Source organism: Pristiophorus japonicus, chromosome 9, assembly GCF_044704955.1.
Source record: "Pristiophorus japonicus isolate sPriJap1 chromosome 9, sPriJap1.hap1, whole genome shotgun sequence".
NCBI lineage: Eukaryota > Metazoa > Chordata > Chondrichthyes > Pristiophoridae > Pristiophorus > Pristiophorus japonicus.
In genome coordinates, this window is record NC_091985.1 from 27,395,433 (window position 1) to 27,421,117 (window position 25,685).

Sequence of the window (25,685 nt, forward strand, 5' to 3'; positions counted from 1 at the left end):
GTCCAAATACACCACATCCACTGGTTCCTCTTTAACCACACTCTTTGTTACATCCTCAAAGAATTCTAGCAAATTTGTCAAACATGACTTCCCCTTCATAAATCCATGCTGACTCTGCCTGACCGAATTATGCTTTTCCAAATGTCCTGCTATTGCTTCTTTAATAATGGACTTCAACATTTTCCCAACCACAAATGTCAGGCTAACTATGTCGGTCTATAGTTTCCTGCTTTTTGTCTGTCTCCTTTTTTTTTTAAATAGGGGCATTACATTTGCAGTTTTCCAATCTGCTGGAATCCAGGGAATATTGATAAATTACAACCAGTACATCCACTATCCCTGCCATTACTTCACTTAAGACCCTAGGATGCAAACCTTCTATTCCTTTCTCCCTCATGTTCTTATCTAGTTTCCCCTTAAATGCATCTATACTATTCGCCTCAACTACTAGTAGCGTCTTCCACATTCTAACCACTCTTTGAATTCCCTCTTGGCTTTATTACATAGGTTATACGGCACAGAAACAGGCCATTCGGCCCAATCAGCCATTAGTGACTATTTTATATTATTTACCTCTAATTTTGGATTCCCCCACAAGTGGAAACATTTTCTCTCCGTCGACCCTATCAAACCCTTTCATCATTTTGAAGACCTCCATCAAGTCACCACTCGGCCTTCCCTTTTCTAGAGAAAAGAGCCCCAGCCTGTTTAATCTTTCCTGCTAAATATAACCTCTCAGTTCTGGTATCATCCTTGTGAATCTTTTTTTGTAACCTCCAGTGCCTCGATATCCTTTTTATAATATGGAGACCAGAACTGTTCACAGTACTCTTCAAGCATGGTCTAACCAAAGATCTTTCCAAGCCACCGCAGGGCAGATCTGCCGGACAAGACTACAGATCATCCATAGCCGTATAGAGCAAGAGCCATGCTTGCCAGGATAAACACTTTCACCGCATTCCCCATGCAAAGAAGACATCAAATGGAAGGGACTCAGAACTTGTAGGAAAATAGGAACAGGAGTAGCCCATTCAGCCCCTCGAGCCTGTTCCACCATTCAATGAGCTCATGGCTGATCTGCGATACTGCCTAGCAAGCAATCGTCCAGGATATTGCAGACAGAACCCATGAGGCCAGCGGGGCGCCACGCGTCAACCTGAACACACACATCAACAGGAAGTATACCACTCCATGAATGTGAAGAAGGTTCCAGATTGCAGAGAGGTCGTCCTGTCTGTTAAAGCCCAGGGAGCAGCTCTATGCTTTTGCTAAGCAGTGATCCACAGTCCCTACATTATTTGACAGACCCTAAAGACTGAAAGCTGTTTTCATTCGAACAGAAGTGCTTCGAATCATCGATTCTTACAGCACAGGAGGCTATTCAGTCCATCGTCCCTATGATGGCTCTTTGGTAGAGTTATCCAATTACTCCCACTCCTGTGTCAGCTGTGACTCAGTGGGTAGCACCCTCACCTCCGAGTCAGAAGGTTATGGGTTCAAGTTCCCACTCCAGAGACTGGAGTACAAAAATCTAGGTTGACATTCTAGTGCAGTACTGAGGGAGTGCTGGACTGTCAGAGGTGCCATATTTCAGATGAGATGTTAAATCGAGGCCCCATCTGCTCTCTCAAGTGGATGTAAAAGATCCCAAGGCACTATTTCAAAGAAGAGCAGGGGAGTTATCCCCGGTGTGCTGGCCAATATTTATCCCTCAATCAACATCACTAAATCAGACTATCCAATCATTATCACATTGCTGTTTGTGGGAGCTTGCTTGTGCGCAAATTGGCTGCCGTGTTTCCCACATTACAACAGTGACTACACTCCAAAAGTACTTCATTGGCTGTAAAGTGCTTTGTGACATCTTGTGAAAGACGCTATATAAATGCAAGTCTTTCTTTTTCTTTCCCCATAGTGCGCAAACTTTTCTTTTTCATGTTTATATCCAATTCCTTGTTGAAAGTCACTATTAAATCTGCTTCCAACACCCTTTCACGAAGTGCATTCCAGATCACAACAACTTACTGCGTGGAGCAGCTAAGACAGACTGTTTGCAGTGAGGTCCAGAAAGAAGTAACACAGGCATAGATACAAAGTTAAATGTAAGATTTATGACATAAATAGGAGAAACTTAAAAAAAAAAGGTTGCGAGATTGCACTACCAGAGTTAGTGATTAAAGCAGACACCATGGCAACCAAGTTTCAGCAGCAGATGGGCTGAGGCAGGGGCGGAGACGGGCAATATTACAAAGATGGAAGTAAGCAGTCTTGATGATGGAGAGGCTAAGGGAATGGAGATTCAGCTTCATCTCAAACAGGGCAGCAAACAGTCTGGTTCAGTCTGTGATGGTGGCTCAGAAGGAGGATGAAGTCGGCGACACGGGTGCAGTTTGTGCCAGGGCCCGGAAACCATGGCTTTGCACCTATGTGCAGAACAGCCATGTGTGCATAATGCCAGGAGGCAACTGGCAGCTGTGGAACCTCAGAAGTGGTCAATGTTATGTGTGAGTAAGGAGTCTGACCAGATACTGTGATCCCAAAGTAAAGTGTGACTTTAGTCTTTTATTACAGGTCTCCAGAGTTCCCCTCCAGTCTGTGAGGTCTCCTTCAGTACAGGTGCTCCCAAGGGATTCTGGGATCCCTTGGGACTACAGGGGATGAGCCCTCTGGTGGTTACACAAAGTATTTACAGGTTTACATATGTAACAGTCAACATCTTCAGGAGATGAGATGGCAACAGGAGAAAACTGGCAGAACATTACATCGGAAAAGTGCCTTCTGAAATAGGCTTCTGAAGATTGGTCAACTTGTCGGAGAACATTTTTTTATAAAAGTTGTCACAACATTTAGTTTTTTTCCCCCCTCTGTACTGAGGTTCCACCCTGATGCAGGGAGATGATGTGAGGAACACAAGGGGAGGGTCAAATCAAAACAACGGTCAGGCTGCTCACACACATTTAATGGCCAGCCCTGGGCTTGCACCAGAGAGGTCGACAGCAGGTGGGGGTGGGGAAGAAACAAAGTAGAGTCGACAGTGGATACGGCGGCATACTGGTTATGTTACTGACGAGTAATGCAGAAATGCAAGTGCAAATCCCACCACAGCAGCTGGGGGAATTTAAATTCAGTTCATTAAATAAATCTGGAATAAAAATCTAGTATTAGTAATGGTGACCATGAAACTACCGGATTGTCGCAAAAACCCATCGAGCGCACTAATGTCCTTTAGGGAAGGAAATTTGCTGCCCTTACCCGATCGGGCCTATATTTGACTCCGGACCCACAGTAATTGACTTAACTGCCCTCTGAAATGGTCTAGCAAGCCACACCGTCATTTCAAAAAAAAGTGCTACGATGGACTGCAACGGTTCAAGAAAGTGGCTCGCCACCATCTTCTCAAGGACAATTAGGGATGGGCAATAAATGGTGGCCTTGCCAGGGACACCCACATGCATAAAAAAAAAATCAAAAATGGGGCCAACATCGTCAATAAAAGGAACTGGGCAAGAGGCTTCAGTCATATGGAAACATTTCTCGCTCTCAAACACCCACTCAGTTTGAAAAACATGAAACGTAATTTTATGTTTCCACGGCATCACAAATTTTCATTTTTTGTTCAGTTGGCCAGCTAAGCCAGGTTGGGATTGGACACTCAACGGCTTTAAACTGGGTTCTCACATCTCCACTGTCACATTCTCTTCCCTCTCATTACCCCCAACCAGGTCGCTCAGCAGTTAAACATCCTTCAAGCGGTGAAAGAGCAGACAGCGGCGACAGATCCCGCTTTTGGATCAAGTGATGTGAAGTAGATTTCCACCACCACTGCAATATGATCAGGGCCAGTGGAATCATTAGTGCTCGATGGTACCTCTGGTCACATGGCTTCGCAGAACTCATCCCTAGATAAATATTCAGCACCTCATTCTGACAGCTTTATTAAAGCTGCGCGCAGAACAACACTGTTCATAAAGTGGAGATTTAAAAATAGCTTTTAAATTTTGCATCTCAGGCGCTCTCTCTCATGACCCTTGATCCAGACACCAGATCACGATACAGCAAACGGATGACCTGTTCCCAAGCCTCTGCCAACAATGAGTCAAACTGAGGATTAATACTAGAAACAGGACTAGGAGGTTAGAAGAGTTTATTTTCCCTGAAAAGGGTTATTGGAATGTTGAATGTACCACCACAAGTGGCTACTGGAGAGGAGGAGGAGGAAATTAGATCTGCGTCAAGTAAAATATTAAAGGGTACAGGGGCAAGAGCAGGATTACAGTAGATGGTTCCACTGGGGGAACTGGCATTATTGGTCAAATTTGCTGACAGTTCTATATATTGTATGGATGGGTTTTTAGCCTCAATTTTCCCTTCCTGTGGAAAAGCACTTATTAAATTCATTGGACAGCAGATCCCATGGTCTACTAAAGTGAAATGGGTCATTTGTGCATATTTTTCACCCTCGTGTTCAGTAATTACAATCAAAACCAGCACTATAAAAATATCAGCACAAGCAATATTAAGCCGATATGCTCATAATGCATGACTACACTGCCATCTAATGGCAATAGGAAGCCACTACAGTTTATCCTCCAAATGACCTTCTCTCATAATTGTAACCATACTAAACAAAGAAAGAACTTGCATTTATAGAACGCCTTTCACAACCTCAAGATGTCCCAAAATGCTTTGCAGCCAATGAACTTTTTTTTAAAAAAGTGTAACCACTGTTGTAATGTAGGAAACGCAGCAGACAATTTGCGCAAAGCAAGCCCCCACAGACAGCAATGTGACAATGACCAGATAATCTGTTTTAGATGTTGTTTGAGGATACCGGGGATTCCCTATCTACCTAACAGCACTGTGGGAGTACCTTCACCAAACAGAATGCAGCAGTTCAAGGCAGCGGCCCTCCATCACCACCTTCTCAAGGGCAATTCGGGATGGGCAATAAATGCTGGTTTTGTCAGCGACGCACACATCCCGTGAATACATTTTTTTTTAAACTCTTCCTGTTGTATAGAGTTCTTCAGTTCAGACAGTATAGACTTCCAGCTCTCTCCTGTGCAATGGAGCCAGAAATCAGAGGGAGAGAGTCAAAGGGATGCACTCAAGAAAAAGAATCTAAGCCTTCTAAACTTAGAAAAAAAAGATACAAAACCCCTCCCCCGGTGCACCTGAAAAATATCACAATGCCCGTCAGTGCAATTAGGTTACAAACACCAAAAGAATTATCCTCGATTAAATAAAACATCGGATAACAATTTACAGTTGCAGTTAATCGTGAGAGAATGTGACTGGAGCCTCACTGGAACCAGAACACACCTTCCCTTGCCTCGTTAAGTACTAGAAACCAAATCAGATTGATGAGCTTAATTTAGTTCTAGTTCCAAGTTGTGTCCAGATGTAACACGTGCAATATTTACCGAGCCATTATTGTTATTATCTGACCAGGGATCAGAGACTGCTGCAGAAGATTTGAAAATGTTATTGCTCCCAAAACTAAATGGTCTCCATAAATCAGTGGATGACAATTGGTTGCATTATTGTGACACAGCCATTTCTAAACAGGGGCAAGATTACAGGCTAGAATTTCGCCGACTTTGCGACCAGGTTTTCGCCGTGATTTGGCCCTCCGTGGTGACCTTTGGGCACCTTTTTGCAGCGGCACTTCCAAGTACCGCCGGGGAGAGGAGCGCCAATGTGAAATGACATGCAACGCCGTGGATTGCGTTACCGTCGTAATTTCAGCACTCTCTGCCGCACCCAGAATACTGAATACTGCGGTGTAGCCCTGTCAGCAGCAGTAAACATAGAAACATAGAAAATAGGTGCAAGAGTAGGCCATTCGGCCCTTCGAGCCTGCACCGCCATTCAATACGATCATGGCTGATTATGCAACTTCAGTACCCCATTCCTGCTTTCTCTCCATACCCCTTGATCCCTTTAGCTATAAGGGCCACATCTAACTCCCTTTTGAATATAAGTATGAAAACTCACAAAAAAGGTAAGTTAAAGTTTTTATTTTTTAATTATTTTTCAGCGAGTTAGTAGGTAAGGGTTTTGTGAATGTTTTTTGCTTTTCCCCTCTCAGGCCTCTCGCGCAGCACTACCCACCTCGGACTAAAGTTGCCGAAATTCGCAGTTTGTACTGCGAATCCTCGTGCGACGCCGAGTTTACCACTAAGTAAAGGCCGAAATTTAGGCCTAAAAACAGTAGCGCAGCGAAAACGGTAATTTTGGCATAAAACTATCATTTTCGCCGACAAAAGAAATGCTAGCCCTACAAGTAAACCAAACTGTCCTGTACGGTGGTGGATGGCAGTTTTTTGGACTCACAATCCTCACTGGAGGAGCGATCAGTCTCGGTGACTCTGCTGATGGCTATGACCAATGTGCCAGCGTTTATGGTCCACTCGAGCTTCCTCCCATTCTTCGTCACCTAACTCTATTTCCCTTCTCCCTCATATGCCAATCTAGCTTCCCCTTAAATGCATATAACCTTATGGAGCTGGAAACATGTGGTGAAACCAATATGTGGGCCTCATACAATAATGCAGGATGACCATGGTGATAACCCATGCACAACAAGCAACTCCCCACCAACTCTCTCTGTCTATCTCTTCCCCCCGGCCTCCCCAAATCCCACCCCACCACCCATCTTCTAAAGCCTGAAAACATGAATGCATCAGATCCTACATCGAGGGTCTGGAATATTGGAAAACGGCGTGTCTTGAATATGTCCTGATTAAAGCAGAGTCTCCTTCGGACAGGAGTGCCCAAGAGGCAGCCCACAGGCTCAATGTGGCCCATGAACTCTTTTAATCCAGTCCACCATGGTCATGCCAGTTCCGAGCTTTGCATTTGCACTCAAACCCAACATCAGCAAGTGTTAATATTGCAACTTTGGACAATTCTTTCAAGTTGCTGGGCTGAAAACAGTTGCTCCCCAATTGGTCAGAACTCAATAGAAACAGATCTCAATTGATATACACTCAATGGAAAGATGGTGAAGGGTGTGATTGAATAGAAAACTTCAAACACCATATCCTCTCCATCACAAAGACCATCTACTTCGAGCTCCGTAACATCACCCACCTCTGCGCCTATCTCAACCCATCGGGTGCGGAAACCCTCATGCATGTCTTTGACATTTTCAGACTCAACTACTTCAATGCTCTCCTGGCTGGCCTCCTATCTGCCACCCTCCATGACTACTGTTCATGCAAGACTCTGTTTGCCTGTATGTTAGTCGGTCCCAAGTCCCACTTTCACATGACCCGTCTTGACTGTCCTACATTGAAATTTAAAATTCTTATCCTGGTGTTTAAACCCTTCCACAGCCTCGCTCCTCCCCATCGCTATCCTCCTCCTGTCCTACCTTCATTCTTCGGACTCCAGCTTCTTGCTTATTTACTCCACCACTGGCAACCATACCTTCAACCACCTCGGCACCATAGTCTGAAATTTCCTCCCTGAACCCCTCTGTCTCTCCACCTTTAAGCCCCACAGCCATCTGCAAGGTCCCCACAGGCCGCTCACCAGCTTTAACATTGTAGACAAATGCACAAAAATTTTTAATAGGCCAGGCAGGAGGCAGTGCAGCTCACTGGGGATGGAAGACCTTCTTGTAACCTACCTCTTTGTCCAAGCTTTTGGTCACCCCACCAACATCTTTTTTGGCTCAGCGACCATTTTCCTCATGCCTTAGTGAAGTACTTCGAGATGTTTTTCTACATTAAAAAGCATTATATCAATGTAGGTGTCGAGATCTAGAGGTTTAAATACTAAGGGCTGGATTTTCGGTTTTTTGCCACCTCTGTTAATGCCCCAGAGGGGCGACAACGGCAATGGGAACGGTTTCCAGGTGGGCGGCCAGCTTGCAGCGCCCTGCCAGGAAATAAGTTGCCGGATTTGTGGGGGTACTGAGCAGCACTGCCCGGGAGCAGTTTCGACTGCGCTTTGATTTTGAATCAACGCTGAGCCTCTAGCGCCCCCTGGTGTGCCCCAGTGGGACCGCCTGTCCAGGCGGTGATTGCAGTAAGTAATAAATGAGGTTTGTCCGATTGTTTTGTTGCGATTTATCCTAAGGTGGGGTGGACAAGGTATTGGGAATGTTTTTTGTGCCGATTTTGTTTTTCTTCAAGCAAGCCTCTTAAGGGTGCTTCGAGGCTGGCTCTTTAGCTCGGGATTTTCAGTTGGTCAGCCAGCCTAATGCCTTAAAAGAGGTGTGCAACACCTCCTTTAGCGCTCCGATCCACATTCAGGGCCCAGCTGGTGAATTTTGTGGCTGAGGACGCAAGCCATTCCCCGGCGCAAACTTTACCGCCCCGCTGCCATTACTGACCCAAAATGACCAGATCCGAAAATCAAGCCCTAAATCTTTAAAAGTGTGAATTCAGATATGTAATGCTGGAAAAAAAATAACAGTAGCCTTTTGAGTTTTGTAAACAGTGGCATAGAGTACAATAAATAATGATAAATTTGTAGAGTGCAATCAATGTTCCCCGAATTGTTTTTGGGTGCGTGGTCCCTTTAACGGCCTGCGCAATCCATTCAAAATTCCGCGCGTGCTCAAAATCTCCCATTGAAAAGCCAGTAAGCGGACTGCGCAGGACCTTCAGACAGCTGCCCGGCCACTCAGCTTAACGGGAATGTAGAGCGCAATGGCTCGGCCACAGTTAAGAGTGCTATGTTTCGTTTTGGTCAACCTTTATTGATAGGACATTAAAGCATAAGCAGGATACAGTGCAGAATCACCAAGATGATACCAGGAATGAGAACTCACAGTGATGAGGAGAGAGTTGAGACATTAGGACAATTTCCATTGGTACAGAGAATGCCGAAGAGGAGCTCTGATAAAAAAAAGGTTTTATTAAAATTATGAAAGAATTTTGATACAGGAAAAGACTATTTCCTTTGGTTGGTAAGTCACTATCACGGGGTCATCAATGTAAAATTGTCAGAGAGAGAGAGAGGCGGAAAGGGTTTAGGTGAAATTTCCTTATGCAGAGTTGTTAGAGCGCGGGTTGCTTTGCCACATGGAGAGGTTGAGGCAGAGACAATTACTTCTTTTTATGGGAAGAGTGAATAAATGTGTGAAGCAGTGGAAAATGCAGGGCTATGGGGAGAAAGCAGGGCAGTGCGAGTAGTCTTGGGGTCAAAATTGCCCATTTTTGAAAGGCCCAAGGCACTAATTACCTAAAAAAATCGTAACTCAGTTACACTGGCGCAGATTCCTTGCGGAAACTTTAATTTAAAAACTCACACCAAAAAAAGCCCAGAATTGCCCCAGGATGGCGACACCATGAACAGCTTTGCGCTGCGCCCCGTAGTTTTCACTCCGGGCGCCGGCGCACATGAGAAGTGTGACCGCTGGTTCGGCTGGGCCGCCTGGGGTGCCAGGCCGCAGGTCCAAACAAAACCATTCCCCGGTGGTCTAGTGGGCACCTCGGAAGCAGCTGCAGAGTTTGCAGCAGCCCTCCCCTTTAAGAGAAGGGGAGGGACGTTGTGATGTGGATAGCACAAAACGGCACATCCGCATTGCCCCGAGGTGGTCAGCGGGGCTGAGTGACATCGCCACGCGACTGCCCCTCTACCACCACGCAGCCTTCCTATTTGGGAAACAGTGCCGAATTTACAAACTTCCTTCCACCCATCTCGGCCGGCGCTAAGTTTCCACTCAATTTAAATTATGCGCCTCAAACCCAGCGGAGGGCAATTTCGTCCCCTTGGTTTGCTAGCACAGACATATGGCGTTCTTGCTGCTACAGTTCCTTGGATGCACTCCAACAATTTCTGAGCATCTGTAAGGAGCTCCCTCTGTTGGTCATTACCTAAACTACAGAGTGCTCCATCCATCTGTGTTGTCTCAATTTAAATATGACAGGCACTTTTACCGATTCCATTTTAATGTAATTTGCACTTCCTATTATCCCAATAAATGAACTGTAAGTAAACAGTTAATTGCAGGAGTTTGATTTTATTCTGAAGCAAGGTTAAAAATTATACAGATTAACATTGCCTACAGCTCCTCTCTACCCATCCCCCACCCCCATCCCCAACCACCCAATCTTTCCTCTTGTACAATTCCTGATGTGCCAAACTCAAAACTTTGGTAGCAGTCTGGGAACAGCCGATTCACTCAGCTTCTAATACAGCTGATGTGCAACAGGCAGCCTAAAACTTCTTTACTTAAGAGTAGCAAGAATGTGGAACTCACTACCACAAGGAGTGGCTGAGACGAATAGGTAGATGCATTTAAAGGGAAGCTAGACAAGTACACGGAGAAAAGATCAGAAGAATATGTTGATAGGGTGAATACAACGGGAAGAGGCTCATGTGGAGTATAAACCAGCGTAGAGCTGTTGAGTCGAATGGCCTGTTTCTGTTTTGTAAACTCTGTGTAATTCTATGCAAGAACAAAAGGATCCATTTGCCTCATAAAAAAAGTGCTAAAGCTCAACTTAGTTCTTATTAAAGCAAACAAAAAACAACTCAAGTCCGACTCATGCAACACAAATATGGCCCTGCCCCACTCACTTAAGATGTTAAGAGGGGTGCTTATTTCAAAACTTCAAACTGCTAGTTTACGCCATTTATTAAGTCACATCTCTCAATTTTAAAAAAATTATTGAAATAGTACCATCACTGGCAAGGCCAGCTTTTATTGCCCATCCCTAGTTTGCCTCAAGAAGGTGATGATGAGCCACTTTCTTGAACTTCTCTGTGATTCTATCTACGAGGAAAGGGCGAGGGAGTGGGACTAGCAGAGAGTCGGAATGAGCTCGACGGGCCGAATGGCCTTCTTCTGTGCTGTAACCGTTCTATGATTCTATGGGGCCGAAATTCAGTGTCCCAATAAGGCCCGTTACCGCCTGAATGTGGCGGCTGATTGGTCATCGATTTCTGGTCAAATGACCGCGGCCAGCCAAATTCAGCAGGGGGGGTTTTCTGGTGGTCCCCACTTCCACCCAGCCAGTGCCGAGCAGTCATGAGTGCGTCATCAGTGCGTGCATCGCTGGGACCCCCAACCTCCGTCAAAACTCAGGTCTAAAAATCTAACACTCGCCGAGCTGTGCCCCCGACAGCTTTCTCTGTCAGTGCACCTTGTATTCGCTCTGTGAGCCATGGCTGCGTTGCGTCCACTAAAGGCAAGGGCTCACTGCTGCGGCCGCCATTTTATTTTTGCCAGCCGACTTCCATGTCGGCTGACTTCCATGTCACCAGACTATAGTGCCCCCGGGTTCAGCCAGGCCACCAACAGGCAGCCTGGCACCCCCTCGTGTGTGCCAGGCCACTGACCCGGCCGAAACCCTCCCTGGTGGCCCAGTGGCCAAACCTCAATAATTACTGATTCTCTCCCCTTTAAAGTTGGGGAGATACGTGGCGTCACAGACGCGATCGCTCCGCTGCTGAGTGACAGCGGCGGAGAATCCGTCCCACCTCCACTTCCGTCCCTCACCAGCACTTACCGCCGCACCTCTGCCCCCATTATGACCGACTTCCTGAACCACTTCAAAAAAAAGGACAAAGAGCCAAATATCGATCAAAAGTCTACCTCATCCTACCCGGCGGTGAAAACACTTAAAAAAACTATGTGCAGCAGGTTTCTGGCGGGCCTGAATTCCGGCCCCAATGATTCTCACCGCTGCAATCAGAGCGGCGAAGGTGCTCCGAGAGAGTGTTGCTAAGTCGGGAACAACGTTCCCTCCAAGCTGCACGGCTGTCTGCCGGACCCGTGCAGCTCGGGACCGGCTTTTACAATGCGAAATTTCAAGTATGTGCAAAACTTTGAATGGGCTGCGCACCCAGTTAAAGGAATCACACACCCAAATTTTAAATGGGGGGGGCGGGGGGGGGGAACACTGGGAGAGAGTTTCAGGATTTTGGCCCAGCGACGATGAAGGAATGGCGACATATTTCCAAGTCAGGATGGTCTGTAACTTGGAGGTGATGGTGTTCCCATGCATTTGCTGCCCTTGTCCTTCTGATGGTAGTGGATGCTGGTATGGGAGGTGCTGTCCAAAAAGCTTTGGCAAGATGCTGCAGTGCATCCTGCATATCATACACACTGCAACCACAGTACACCGGTGGAGGAGGGTGTGGGTGTCTAAGGTGGTGGATGGGCTGCTAAGCAAGCTGCTATATAAATGCAAGTTATCGTTGTTTGACTGCTTTGTCCTGGATGATGTTTCCATCGAGAACATCAGCAAGACCTGAAAGGACTTTGTGATTAGGAAGATCTTGTCCCGAATCAGTGCATTGTTCCCATCAGTGCATCACTGTTCAGATGAAGGTGGTGGCGAGCCGCCTTCTTGAACTGCTGCAGTCCATGTAATGAATGGGTTCCCACAGTACTCTTAGGTAGGTAGTGCCAGGATTTTGACCCAGCAACCATAAATACAAGGGGAGATATGCCCAAATTAGGATGGTGTGGGATTTGGAGGTGGTGGTGTTCCCATGCGCCTGCTGCCCTTGTCCTTCTAGGTGTTACAGGTTGAGGGTTTGGGAGATGCTGTCAACGAAGCTCAATAATAAATGTCCCCACGCACTTCACATAGGATGAATTACATTGTGCAGCTACCGTCATTTGGGTGACCATGGCAGTTTGCACACTAGGTCTCATAAATAGCAATTAAATTAAATGACTAGTTGACCAAGACACCAGGAGTATTCCCTTCTCTTTTTTCAATAGTGACCTTTAATGTTCACCACAACAAGCGCCTCGGTCAACATCTCACGCGAGGGACGCATCGACAACAAAGCCCCACACGCTCAGTACTGCACTGAAGTGCCAACCTGGATGACGTGCTCAGATCCTGGAGTGTAGTTTGAACTCACAACCTTCTAACCCAGAGGCAACATGGCTTCCAACTGAGCCAAGCTGACACTTTCCAACATTACAACAGTGACTACACTCCAAAAGGTACTTCATTGGCTGCTTTGAGATGTCCAGTGGTCGTGAAATGCTCTATATAGATCCAAGTCTTTCTTTCTTTTACAAGCTGTAAATCCTTCAGAGACTAGCAAGTTCCAACACAACTGACCACAACTGACCTTGGAGCCACTGGCAAATGTCCAATAAATTCAGAAACTTCTTTTATGCATTTAGCACAAACCAGAGGGTGGTGAGAGGATACAGTGCCCTACAGAGCAGTATCGCAACCTGAAACTTTTGACAAATCCCATTCATTGCTAAGTCTCCGACTCCAACACTTTCTTTCCCAGGAAGGGTCGATTGATTCCAGTATCTCGCTCAATTCTTGCTCCAAATATTCCTGACAAATTAGAATCCAAGCTTGGCATTGCCTAATATAGTACAAAATCTCAGCCCATCAGCTGCATAAATTTGAACACATACACACACATCATCATCATCATAGGCAGTCCCTCGGAATCGAGGAAGACTTGCTTCCACTCCTGAAGTGAGTTCTTTGGTGGCTGAACAGTCCAATACGAGAGCCACAGACTCTGTCACAGGTGGGACAAATAGTCATTGAGGGAAGGGGTGGGTGGGACGGATTTGCTGCACGCTCTTTACACTGTCTGCGCTTGATTTCTGCATGCTCTCGCCGTTGAAACTCGAGGTGCTCAGCGCCCTCTCGAATGCACTTCCTCCACTTTGGGCGGTCTTGAGCCAGGGACTCCCAGGTGTCAGTGGGGATGTTGCACTTTATCAGGGAGGCTTTGAGGGTGTCCTTGTAGCATTTCCACTGCCCACCTTTGGCTCGTTTGCCATGAGGGAGCTCAGAGTAGAACAATTGCTTTGGGAGTCTCGTGTCTGGTATGCGGACTATGTGGCCTGCCCAGCGGAGCTGATCGAGTGTGGTCAGTGCTTCAATGCTGAGATTGTTAGCCTGAATGAGGACACTGATGTTGGTGCGCCTGTCCTCTCAGGAGATTGGTAGGATCTTGGGAAGACATCATTGGTGATATTTCTCCAGAAACTTGAGGTGTCTACTGCACATGGTCCATGTCTTTGACCCATACAGGAGGGCAGGTATTACTGTAGCCCTGTAGATCATGAGCTTGGTGGCAGTTTTGAGGGCCTGGTCTTCAAACACTCTTTTCCTCAGGTGGCCGAAGGCTGCACTGACGCACTGATGGATCAATTCGTCGATGCCTGCTCTTGTTGATAGGAGGCTCCCGAGATATGGGAAGTGGTCCATGGTGCTCAGGGCCGTGCCGTGGATCTTGATGATTGGGGGACAGTGCTGTGCGGTGAGGACAGGCTGGTGGAGGACCTATGTCTTACGGATGTTTAACGTAAGGCCCATGATTTCGTACGCCTCAGTAAATACGTTGACCATGTCCTGGAGTGCAGCCTCTGTATGTGTGCAGACACAGGCGTTGTCCGCGTACTGTCACTCGACGACAGAGGTTGGGGTGGTCTTGGATCTGGCCTGGAGACGGTTGAACAAGTTCCCACTGGTTCTGTAGTTTAGTTCCACTTCAGCGGGGAGCTTGGTGACTGTGAGGTGGAGCAGGGCGGCAACAAATATGGAAACATAGAAAATAGGTGCAGGAGTAGGCCATTCGGCCCTTCGAGCCTGCACCACCATTCAATAAGATCATGGCTGATCATTGACCTCAGTACCCCTTTCCTGCTTTCTCACCATACCCCTTGATGCTTTTAGCCGTAGGGCCATATCTAACTCCATTTTGAATATATCCAATGAACTGGCATCAACAACTCTCTGTGGTAGGAAATTCCACAGGTTAACAATTCTCTGAGTGAAGAAGTTTCTTCTTATCTCAGTCCTAAATGGCTTACCCCTTATCCTTAGACTATGTCCCCTGGTTCTGGGCTTCCCCAACATCGGGAACATTCTTCCTGCATCAAACCTGTCCAGTCTCATCAGAATTTTATGTTTCTATGAGATCCCCTCTCATCCTTCTAAACTCCAGTGAATACAGGCCCAGTCGATCCAGTTTCTCCTCATATGTCAGTCTTGCCATCCCGGGAATCAGTCTGGTGAACCTTCGCTGCACTCTCTCAATAGCAAGAACGTCCTTCCTCAGATTACGAGACTAAAACTGAACACAATATTCCAGGTGAGGCCTCACTAAGGCCCTGTACAACTGCAGTAAGACCTCCCTGCTCCTATACTCAAATCCCCTAGCTCTGAAGGCCAATATACCATTTGCCTTCTTCACCACCTGCTGTACCTGCATGACAACTTTCAATGACTGATGTACCATGACACCCAGGTCTCGTTGCACCTCCCCATTTCCTAATCTGCCGTCATTCAGATGATATTCTGCCTTCGTGTTTTTGCCCCCAAAGTGGATAACCTCACATTTATCCACATTATACTGCATCTGCCATGCGTTTGCCCACTCACCTCACCTGTCCAAGTCACTCTGCAGCCTCTTCGCGTCCTCCTCACAGCTCACACCGCCACCCAGCTTAGTGTCATCTGCAAACTTGGAGATATTACATTCAATTCCTTCATCTAAATCATTAATGTGTATTGTAAATAGCTGGGGTCCCAGCACTGAGCCCTGCGGCACCCCACTAGTCACTGCCTGCCATTCTGAAAAGGACCCGTTTATCCCGACTCTCTGCTTCCTGTCTGCCAACCAGTTCTCTATCCACGTCAGTACATTACCCCCAATACCATGTGCTTTAATTTTGCACACAAATCTCTTGTGTTGGACCTTTTCAAAATACTTTTGAAAGTCCAAATACATCACATCCACTGGTTCTCCCTTGTCCACTCGATCATTTACATCCTCAAAAAATTCCATAAGATTTGTCAAGCATGATTTCCCTTTCATAAATCTATGCTGACTTGGACCGATCCGGTCACTGCTTTCCAAATGCGCTACTATTTCATCTTTAATAATTGATTCCAACATTTTCCCCATGACTGATGTCAGGCTAACCAGTCTATAATTACCAGTTTCTCTCTTCCTTCTTTCTTAAAAAGTGGTGTTACATTAGCTACCCTCCAGTCCATAGGAACTGATCCAGAGTCGATAGACTGTTGGAAAGTGATCACCAATGCATCCACTATTTCTAGGGCCACTTCCTTAAGTACTCTGGGATGCAGACTATCAGGCCCCGGAGATTTATCGGCCTTCAATCCCATCAATTTCCCAAACACAATTTCTCTCCTAATAAAGATTTCCTTCAGTTCCTCCTTCTCACTAGACCCTCGGTCCCCTAGTATTTCCAGAAGGTTATTTGTGTCTTCCTTCGAGAAGACAGAACCAAAATATTTGTTTAACTGGTCCACCATTTCTTTGTTCCCCGTTGAAATTCACCCGAATCTGACTGCAAGGGACCTACGTTTGTCTTCACTAATCTTTTTCTCTTCACATATCTATAGAAGCTTTTGCAGTTAGTTTTTATGTTCCCAGCAAGCTTCCTCTCATACACTATTTCCCCCCTCCTAATTAAACCCTTTGTCCTCCTCTGCTGAATTATAAAATTCTCCCAGTCCTCAGGTTTGCTGCTTTTTCTGGCTAATTTATATGCCTCTTCCTTGGATTTAACACTATCCTTAATTTCCCTTGTTAGCCACGGTTGAGCCACCTTCCCAGTTTTATTTTTACTCCAGACAGGGATGTACAATTGTTGAAGTTCATCCATGTGATCTTTAAATGTTTGCCATTGCCTATCCACCGTCAACCCTTTAAGTGTCATTCGCCAGTCTATTCTAGCCAATTCACATATCATACCATCGAAGTTACCTTTCCTTAAGTTCAGGACCCTAGTCTCTGAATTAACTGTGTCACTCTCCATCTTAATAAAGAATTCTACCATATTATGGTCACTCTTCCCCAGGGGCCCCCGCACAACAGGGTTGCTAATTAGTCCTTTCTCATTACACATCACCCAGTCTAGGATGGCCAGCCCTCTAGTTGATTCCTCGACATATTGGTCTAGAAAACCATCCCCAATACATTCCAGGAAATCCTCCTCCACCGTATTGCTACCAGCTTGGTTAGCCCAAGCAATATGCAGATTAAAGTCGCCCATGATAACTGCTGTACCCTTATTGCACGCATCCCTAATTTCTTGTTTGATGCTGTCCCCAACCTCACTACTACTGTGTGGTGGTCTGTACACAACTCCCACTAGCGTATTCTGCCCTTTGGTATTCCGCAGCTCCATCCATACAGATTCCACATCATCCAAGCTAATGTCCTTCCTTACTATTGCGTTAATTTCCGTAAATGATTTAGCGCAAGTGCATCAAAACACAGAAATCCTGAAGTTGCGGTGAGTCATTTGCTGCTCCGACACTGGCTGCACTGTGCACCCCGCCACCCCAGTTTGTTCATATTTATTTCAGGTTTACCTTAACCCCATGCGAGAGCCCCAATATTTATTTTGCACATTTTTTTAAACTGGGGATAAAGGCAGCTTCTCACTCTCTACCCTTCTCATATCTAGATTTTAAAATCTCCAATTCCTTGCTCTGTGTTAGCAGCTAATCTCCTTGTTCCTACCAGACTTGGATGCAGCTCATCAATCCTGTGCCAGCCAAATTTAACCAGATTTAACCGTGTAACCTGTGTCTCAGTGGGTAGCACTGAGTCAAAAGGTTGTGGGTTCAAGTCCCACATGGACCGGAGCACAAAAAATCTAGGCTGACACCCCAGTGCAGAGCTGAGGGAGTGCTGCACTGTCAGAGGTACTGTCTTTCGGATGAGACGTTAAACCGAGGTCCCGTCTGCTTTTTCAAGTCGACGTAAAAGATCCCACAGTACTATTTCGTAGAAGAACAGCGGAGTTATCCCCGGTGTCCTGGCCAATATTTATCCCTCAATCTACATAAAAAGAAAACAGATTATCTGGTCATTATCACATTGCTGTTTGTGGGAACTTGCTGTGCACAAAATTGGCTGCCATGTTTCCCACATTACAGGATTTATGAAGGGGAAGTCACCTTTGACAAATTTGCTGGAATTCTTTGAGGGTGTAACAAACAGGGTGGATAAAGGGAACCAGTGGATGTGGTGTATTTGGACTTCCAGAAGGCATTTGACAAGGTGCCACACAAAAGGTCACCGAGCGGCGGCCCCTGGACAGCGTGGCGACCCCGACCTGCAAGAGACCACCAGCGGCAGGTTGGGGCCATAAAAGGAGCGGCGAGCGGCGACCGCGTGGCGGCGTACCACTTCAAAGTACGGTGCGAGCTGGTGCAGGAGGGCGATGGCAGCAAAGAGGGACGTCATCAAGGTCCAGGTCAGTGATTGGAGCGTGGGCAGGTACAGCAGGAGCGGCGAGGAAATGTAGAGCGACATGATCGGGACCTAGGAGAGGCGTGAATTCGAGGCCAGAAGAGGCGAGGGCCCAGGGGCAGCACGGGCCAGCCCACACTGCGATGTGTGCGCACACTAGGCCCGTGCAGCAGAGCTGGTCTCCCGTCGTCTTGGGTAATCCTTGCCACTGGACCAAGACCTAGCTCTGTCAAGCCCGTGTGGTGGCTGGTGTGCAAAGGCCATCACACGTTAAAAAAATCCACGCACAGGCATCTTCCACCCTTCAAGATGTAATTCAGGATCTGGAATATTAGGTTCTTCATTGAAACACCTGTGAACTCATCCCTTTTTGGCGTGGAAGCAAGTCATCCTCGCTTCGAGGGACTACCTATGATGATGACACGCCAAAAGTACTTCATTGGTTGTAAAACGCTTTGAACATTCGGTGGTCATGAAAGGCACGATATAAATCCTGGTCTTTCTTTCTTTCAAAGCAATTCCAATTATATATAAAGTTAACACCTACCTACCCGATGATCCACCCACTTTTGCTATACTTCTATTCAAACTGACCAGTCCTACCAAAGCCTAACAGTAACCCTGAAAAATATAACTGAGTAAAATAAAATAGTACTGAGGGAGTGCTGCACTGTCGGAGGTGCCGTCTTTTGGATGAGATGTTAAGGTGAGGCCCTGTCTGCCCTCTCAGGTGGATGTAAAAGATCCCATGGCACTATTTCGAAGAAGAGCAGGGAAGTTATCCCCGGTGTCCTGGCCAATATTTATCCCTCAATCAACATAACAAAAACAGATTATCAGGTCGTTATCACATTGATGTTTGTGGGAGTTTGCTATGTGTCGGTTGGCTGCCGCGTTTCCCACATTACAACAGCGACTACACTCCAAAAGTACTTAATTGGCTGTAAAGCGCTTTGAGATGTCCGGCGGTCATGAAAAGCACTATAGAAATGCAAGTCTTTCTTTTTTCTTTTATTAGCACTACAACATCCCTTAATTTCGGACAAGTGCAAAAACGACAGGGCAGCAATAATGGGTGATTTCAATTACCCTAATATTAACTGGGATACTATCAATGTAAAAGGTACAGAGGGCACAGAATTCATAAATTGCATTCTGGAGAACTTTTTTACCAATACATAGCAAACCCAACAATACGGGATTGTGTGTTGGAAATCAAGCTGGGCAGGTGGAAGGAGTATGAATGGGAGAGCATTTTTGTAGTAGTGATCTTAATTCAGTTAATTTTAACATAATTATGGATAAGGACAAAGAAAAAAACAGGACTAAGGATTCTCAATTGGGGAAGGCCAACTTTACTAGACTGAGAAATCATTTGGCAAAAGTGGACTGGAAACAGTTACTTGAGGGAAAATCAGTGCCAGAGTAGTGTGAGGCATTCAAGAGGGAGGTACAACACCGTCTCCAGTATGCCAGCACAGCCTTCGGTCGCCTGAGGAAGAGAGTGTTTGAAGATCAGGCCCTCAAATCTGGCACCAAGCTTATGGTCTATAGGGCTGTAGTGATACCCACCCTCCTATATGGCTCAGAGACATGGACCTAATACAGTAGACACCTCAAATCGCTGGAGAAATACCACCAACGATGTCTCCGCAAGATCCTGCAAATCCCCTGGGAGGATAGACACACCAACGTCAGTGTTCTCGATCAGGCCAACATCCCCAGCATCGAACCACTGACCACACTCAACCAGCTCCGTTGGACGGGCAACATTGTCCGCATGCCCGACACAAAACTCCCAAAGCAAGCGCTCTACTCAGAACACCTTCACGGCAAGCGAGCCCCAGGTGGGCAGAGGAAATGTTTCAAGATCACCCTCAAAGTCTCCCTGATAAAGTGCAACATCCCCACTGACACCTGGGAATCCCTGGCCAAAGACTGCCCTAAGTGGAGGAAGAGCACCTCGAGTCTCGGCGCCAAGATCATGCAGTAAACAAGCGCAGGCTGCGGAAGGAGTGTGCGGCAAACCAGAGTCCCCACCCACCCTTTCCTTCAACGACCATCTGTCCCACCTGTGACAGAGACTGTAATTCCCGTATTGGACTGTACAATCACCTGAGAACTCACTTCCTCGATTTCGAGGGACTGCCTTTGGTGCTGATGACGACATGGAGTTCAGGATAAACATGTTCCCACAAAGAAAAAGAGTAGAACTGCCAAATTTGGAGCCCCCTGGATGACGAGGTGCATACAAGGTAAGGCAAGGCAAGGCAAAAAAGGGAAGCCTCTATCAGATATCGCGAGCTTATTATTGCAGAAAGGCGAGAACAGTATAGAAAGTGCAGGGGTAAAATTAAGAAGGAAATTAGAAAAACAAAAAGAGGGCATGAAAAAATACTGGCATAATCTACCGGGCTACGGACCTAGTGCTAAAAAGGTGGGATTAGGCTGGGTAGCTCTTTTTCAACCGGCACGGGCATGATGGGCTGAATGGCCTCCTTCTGTGTCATCATGCTTCTATGATTCTGTGAATCAACATCACTATAACAGATGATCAGGTCAATGTCCCATTTCTGTATGTTGGACCTTGCTGGGCACAGTTTTGGCTGCCACATATCCTACATTACAATAGTGACTACACTTCAAAAGTACTTAATTGGTTGTAATGTGCTTTGAGATGTCCTGGGTTTGCTTTACAAGTACACATCTTTCTTTCTACATGTGAGTAAACAATACTAGTGGATAAAAATGCATTGGTTGTAAACTACACATTTCTTTAAAGGAGATTGACGAATCTGTAGTTATCCCAATGCGGTTTTATAACTACAATTTTATCATGTGCTGCGTATCAAACCTGTTAAGATCATGAAACACTAAGGATTTAAATAAAGAGTAACACAGATGATAAATACACTTAAATACGCTTTTTTGTGGACTGATATGAATCATAGCAGGCGTGCAAAGTATGCCCAGCCTCTTTGATCATTGCTGCAGGTATGACAGGTACATGGCAAATCTCACCAACATGCAGCAAGTCAAACATCAATGGTACCTGAAAAGGCAGTGTTCACAGACAGAGCCCCTGGCTTTCTTGGAGGGGATGCAAGTGTAGGGCGATGCAGAGTAGAGGAGCTGCCCGGGGGCTATTGGTCTGGTGGCTTTCAGTCCTTTTCCCCTGTGCCCACATCTGCTCTTCTGGAAGCAGCGCGCCATCCTGTCTGGCAGCAGCTGATTCAGAATCCGGAGGCAGGCGCGTTCTCGCGCGTACTTCTTCCCGCCCCAACGCCGTGCGTCAGAAGCTGGCGTGGGGCTCGCCTCTGTCACGTGACATGGGGGTCTGCTTCTGTCAACTTGGTGTTGCCTTTTCTCATAAACCCAGAGAGACTCCGCACTTCAACTTGGTGTTGCAGTTGAGCACTGATGACCCTTGATCTATTACAGTCAGATCCATTTATTTTGATTGAAACATTTAAACTATATTAGCAAATCCAACTCCCAAAAATAAACACACCTCCATTTGTCTAAATAGGTTTACAATCTGATTTTAAATCTTACTCGGGCAGTTCCCCCTAATGTTCACTGCTCTGCAAACTGTTTAACTCCACAGTTAATCGTGATTATAAGAATGCGTTCATTACATAGACTTTGCAGCACAGAAATAGGCCATTCGACCCAATTTATTTGTGTCGATCTTGATGGTCCACAGGAGACTCATCCCACCCTACTTCATCAAACCCTATCTGCATATCTTTTTGTTCCTTTCTCCCTCATAGACTTATCTAGCTTCCCATTAAATGCATCTATTCTATTCGTCTCAACTACTCCTTGTGGTAGTGAGTTCCACATTCTAACCACTATCTGGATAAAGCAGTGTCTCCTGAATTCTTTATTGGATTTATTTGTGACTATTTTATATTAATGGCCCTTAGTTTTGGAACATTTAATTAAAACATTTATAAATTTTCCAATGTTCTGCAAAAAGGTTTTTTTTAAAGCACATTTAATGGGTAAGAAGACCTATTGATTTCAAACCATAAGCAAGTGTATTTTTAATATCCATGTATATATTGATGAGATATGCCTGATAACTTTAAATTGTTATACTATCTCTTGATTGGGGTAGAGTCTGTATTCTTTATCGATGTAACTATTTGTACTCAGTTTTTTTGACAGACATGTGACAAGCCCCGCCCCAAATCATTCCATCCACGTGGTGCCGAGAAGCAAGACCGGAGGCCCGATTCTCCCCTCCGGCTGGCGTGCGGCCGAGAGTGATGGACCTAGGGCCGAGCGGCTGGTGTGGGGCCGAGAACGGCAGTCATGGAGCCAAGAGGGCCCGTGGGCGGCGACCAGAGAAGCGGCTGAGGGCCGAGAGAGGCTGAGGGGAGAGTGAGAGAGCCTGGGGGGGAGAGAGAGAGAGAGGCAGGCAGGCAGGGAGGGAGGGAGCAGAGAGAGAGGCAGGCAGGGGGGGCGGGGAGCAGAGAGAGAGAGAGAGGCAGGCAGGCAGGCAGGGCGGGGGGGGAGCAGAGAGAGAGAGGCTGTGGGGGGGGAGCAGAGAGAAAGAGAGAGAGGCTGTGGGGGGGGAGCAGAGAGAGAGAGAGAGGCTGTGGGGGGGAGCAGGGAGAGAGAGAGGCTGGTGGGGGGGGGGAAGAGAGGCTGGTGTGGGGGGGGGGGAGAGGAGGAGAGAGAGAGAGAGAGGCTGGTGGGGGGGGGAGGAGAGAGAGGCTGGTGTGGGGGGAGGGGAGGAGAGAGAGAGAGGCTGGTGTGGGGGGGAGGAGGAGAGAGAGGCTGGTGTGGGGGGAGGGGAGGAGAGAGAGAGGCTGGTGTGGGGGAAGGAGGAGAGAGAGAGAGGCTGGTGTCGGGGGGGGGGAAGGAGGAGAGAGAGAGGCTGGTGTGGGAAGGGAGGAGAGAGAGAGGCTGGTGTGGGGGGGAGAAGAGAGAGAGAGGCTGGTGGGGGGGAAGAGAGAGAGAGAGAGAGAGGCTGGGGGGAGGGGAGGGAGAGAGAGAGTGGTGGGGGGGGGGAGAGAGTGGTGGGGGGGGCGAGAGAGAGAGAGACTGGTGGGGGGGGAGAGAGAGAGACTGGTGGGGGGGGGAGAGAGAGACTGGTGGGGGGGGGGGAGGAGAGAGAGACTGGTGGGGGGAGAGAGACTGGTGGGGGGGGAGAGACTGGTGGGGGGGGGAAGAGACTGGTGGGGGGGGGAAGAGACTGGTGGGGGGGGAGAGAGAGACTGGTGGGGGGGGGAGGGGGGAGAGACTGGTGGGGGGGGGGAGAGAGAGACTGGTGGGGGGGGGAGGAGAGAGAGACTGGTGGGGGGGGGGGAGAGAGAGACTGGTGGGGGGGGGGAGAGAGAGGCTGGGGGGTGGGGGGAGAGGAGAGAGAGGCTGGGGGGTGGGGGGAGAGGAGAGAGAGGCGGCGGGGGGGGGAGGGAGAGAGAGGAGAGAGAGAGGCGGCGGGGGGGGGAGGGAGAGAGAGGAGAGAGAGAGGCGGCGGGGGGGGGAGGGGGAGAGAGGAGAGAGAGAGAGGCGGCGGGGGGGGGGGAGAGAGGAGAGAGAGAGGTGGCGGGGGGGGGGAGAGAGAGAGGCGGGGGGAGGGAGAGAAGAGAGAGGCGGGGGGGAGGGAGAGGAGAGAGAGGCGGGGGGGGAGGGAGAGGAGAGAGAGGCTGGGGGGGGGAGGGAGAGGAGAGAGAGGCTGGGGGGGGAGGGAGAGGAGAGAGAGGCTGGGGGGGGGGGGGGAGAGGAGAGAGAGGCTGGGAGGGGGGGGAGAGGAGAGAGAGGCTGGGGGGGAGGGAGAGGAGAGAGAGGCTGGGGGGGGGAGGGAGAGGAGAGAGAGGCTGGGGGGGGTGGAGGGAGAGGCGAGAGAGAGGCGGGGGGAAGAGGAGAGAGAGAGGCGGGGGGGAAGAGGAGAGAGAGGCGGGGGGGAAGAGGAGAGAGAGGCGGGGGGGGAGAGGAGAGAGAGGCGGGGGGGGAGAGGAGAGAGAGGCGGGGGGAGAGGAGAGAGAGGCGGGGGGGGAGGGAGAGAGAGAGGCGGGGGGGGGAGGGAGAGGAGAGAGCGAGGCGGGGGGGAGGGAGAGGAGAGAGCGAGGCGGGGGGGAGGGAGAGGAGAGAGAGAGGCGGGGGGAGGGAGAGGAGAGAGAGAGGCGGGGGGGAGGGAGAGGGGAGAGAGGGGGGGGAGGGAGAGGGGAGAGAGAGAGAGGCGGGGGGGAGGGAGAGGAGAGAGAGAGGCAGGGGGGGAGGGAGAGGAGAGAGAGAGAGAGAGGCTGGGGGTAAGAGAGAGAGAGAGAGAGGCTGGGGGTAAGAGAGAGAGAGGCTGGGGTGGGGGAGAGAGAGAGAGAGACTGGAGGGGAGAGAGGGTGGGGGAGAGAGAGAGACTGGCAGGGGAGAGAGGGTGGGAGAGAGAGAGGCGGGGAGAGGGGAGAGAGAGAGAGGCAGAGGGAGAGGAGAGAGAGAGGCGGGGGGGAGGGAGGGAGAGGAAGAGGAGAGAGAGAGGCAGGGGGGGAGGGAGAGGAGAGAGAGAGAGAGAGGCTGGGGGTAAGAGAGAGAGAGAGAGAGAGACTGGGGGTAAGAGAGAGAGAGGCTGGGGTGGGAGAGAGAGAGAGAGAGAGAGTGGAGGGGAGAGAGGGTGGGAGAGAGAGAGACTGGCAGGGGAGAGAGGGTGGGAGAGAGAGAGACTGGAGGGGAGAGAGGGTGGGAGAGAGAGAGAGACTGGAGGGGAGAGAGGGTGGGAGAGAGAGAGACTGGCAGGGGAGAGAGGGTGGGAGAGAGAGAGGCTGGGGGGGGTGGAGAGAGAGAGAGAGAGGCTGTGGGGGGAAGAGAGAGAGAGGCTGGGGGGGGAAGAGAGAGAGAGAGAGAGAGAGAGAGGCTGGGGGGGAAGAGAGAGAGAGAGAGGCTGGGGGGAAGAGAGAGAGAGAGAGAGAGAGAGAGAGAGAGGCTGGGGGGAAGAGAGAGAGAGAGAGAGAGACTGGGGGGGGGAAGAGAGAGAGACTGGGGGGGGGGAAGAGAGAGAGACTGGGGGGGGGAAGAGAGAGAGGCTGGGGGGGGGAAGAGAGAGAGGCTGGGGGGGGGAAGAGAGAGAGGCTGGGGGGGGGAAGAGAGAGAGGCTGGGGGGGGGAGAGAGAGGCTGGGGGGGGAGAGAGAGAGAGGGTGCGGGGAGAGAGAGGCTGGGGCGGGAGAGAGAGAGAGAGAGAGAGAGAGGCTGGGGGGGGGAGAGAGAGAGGCTGGGGGGGGGGAAGAGAGAGAGAGCGCGAGAGAGAGAGAGGCTTGGGGGGGGGGGGGGAAGAGAGAGAGAGAGGCTGGGGGGAGAGAGAGAGAGAGGCTGGGGGGGAGGAGAGAGAGAGAGAGAGAGAGAGAGAGAGGCTGGGGAGGGGGAAGGAAAGAGACAGAGGCTGGGGGGGGGGGGGGGAAGAGAGAAAGAGGCTGGGGGGGAAGAGAGAGAGAGGCTGGGGGGGGGGGAGGAGGAGAGAGAGAGAGAGAGAGGGGCTGAGGGGGGAGAG

General features: G+C 48.8%; 1 protein-coding gene across 1 annotated transcript in view; it reads right to left on the minus strand.

Moving 5' to 3' along the window:
• The window catches only part of smyd3 (SET and MYND domain containing 3), a 1,321,352-nt gene extending 1,299,884 nt beyond the window's left edge, over positions 1 to 21,468 (minus strand). Inside the window, exon 1 of the mRNA XM_070889200.1 lies at positions 21,248 to 21,468. Coding sequence (XP_070745301.1) covers positions 21,248 to 21,408 — 161 coding nt within the window. The 5' untranslated portion in view covers positions 21,409 to 21,468. The remainder of the gene's footprint in view (positions 1 to 21,247) is intronic.
• Between the last annotated feature and the right edge of the window lie 4,217 nt (positions 21,469 to 25,685).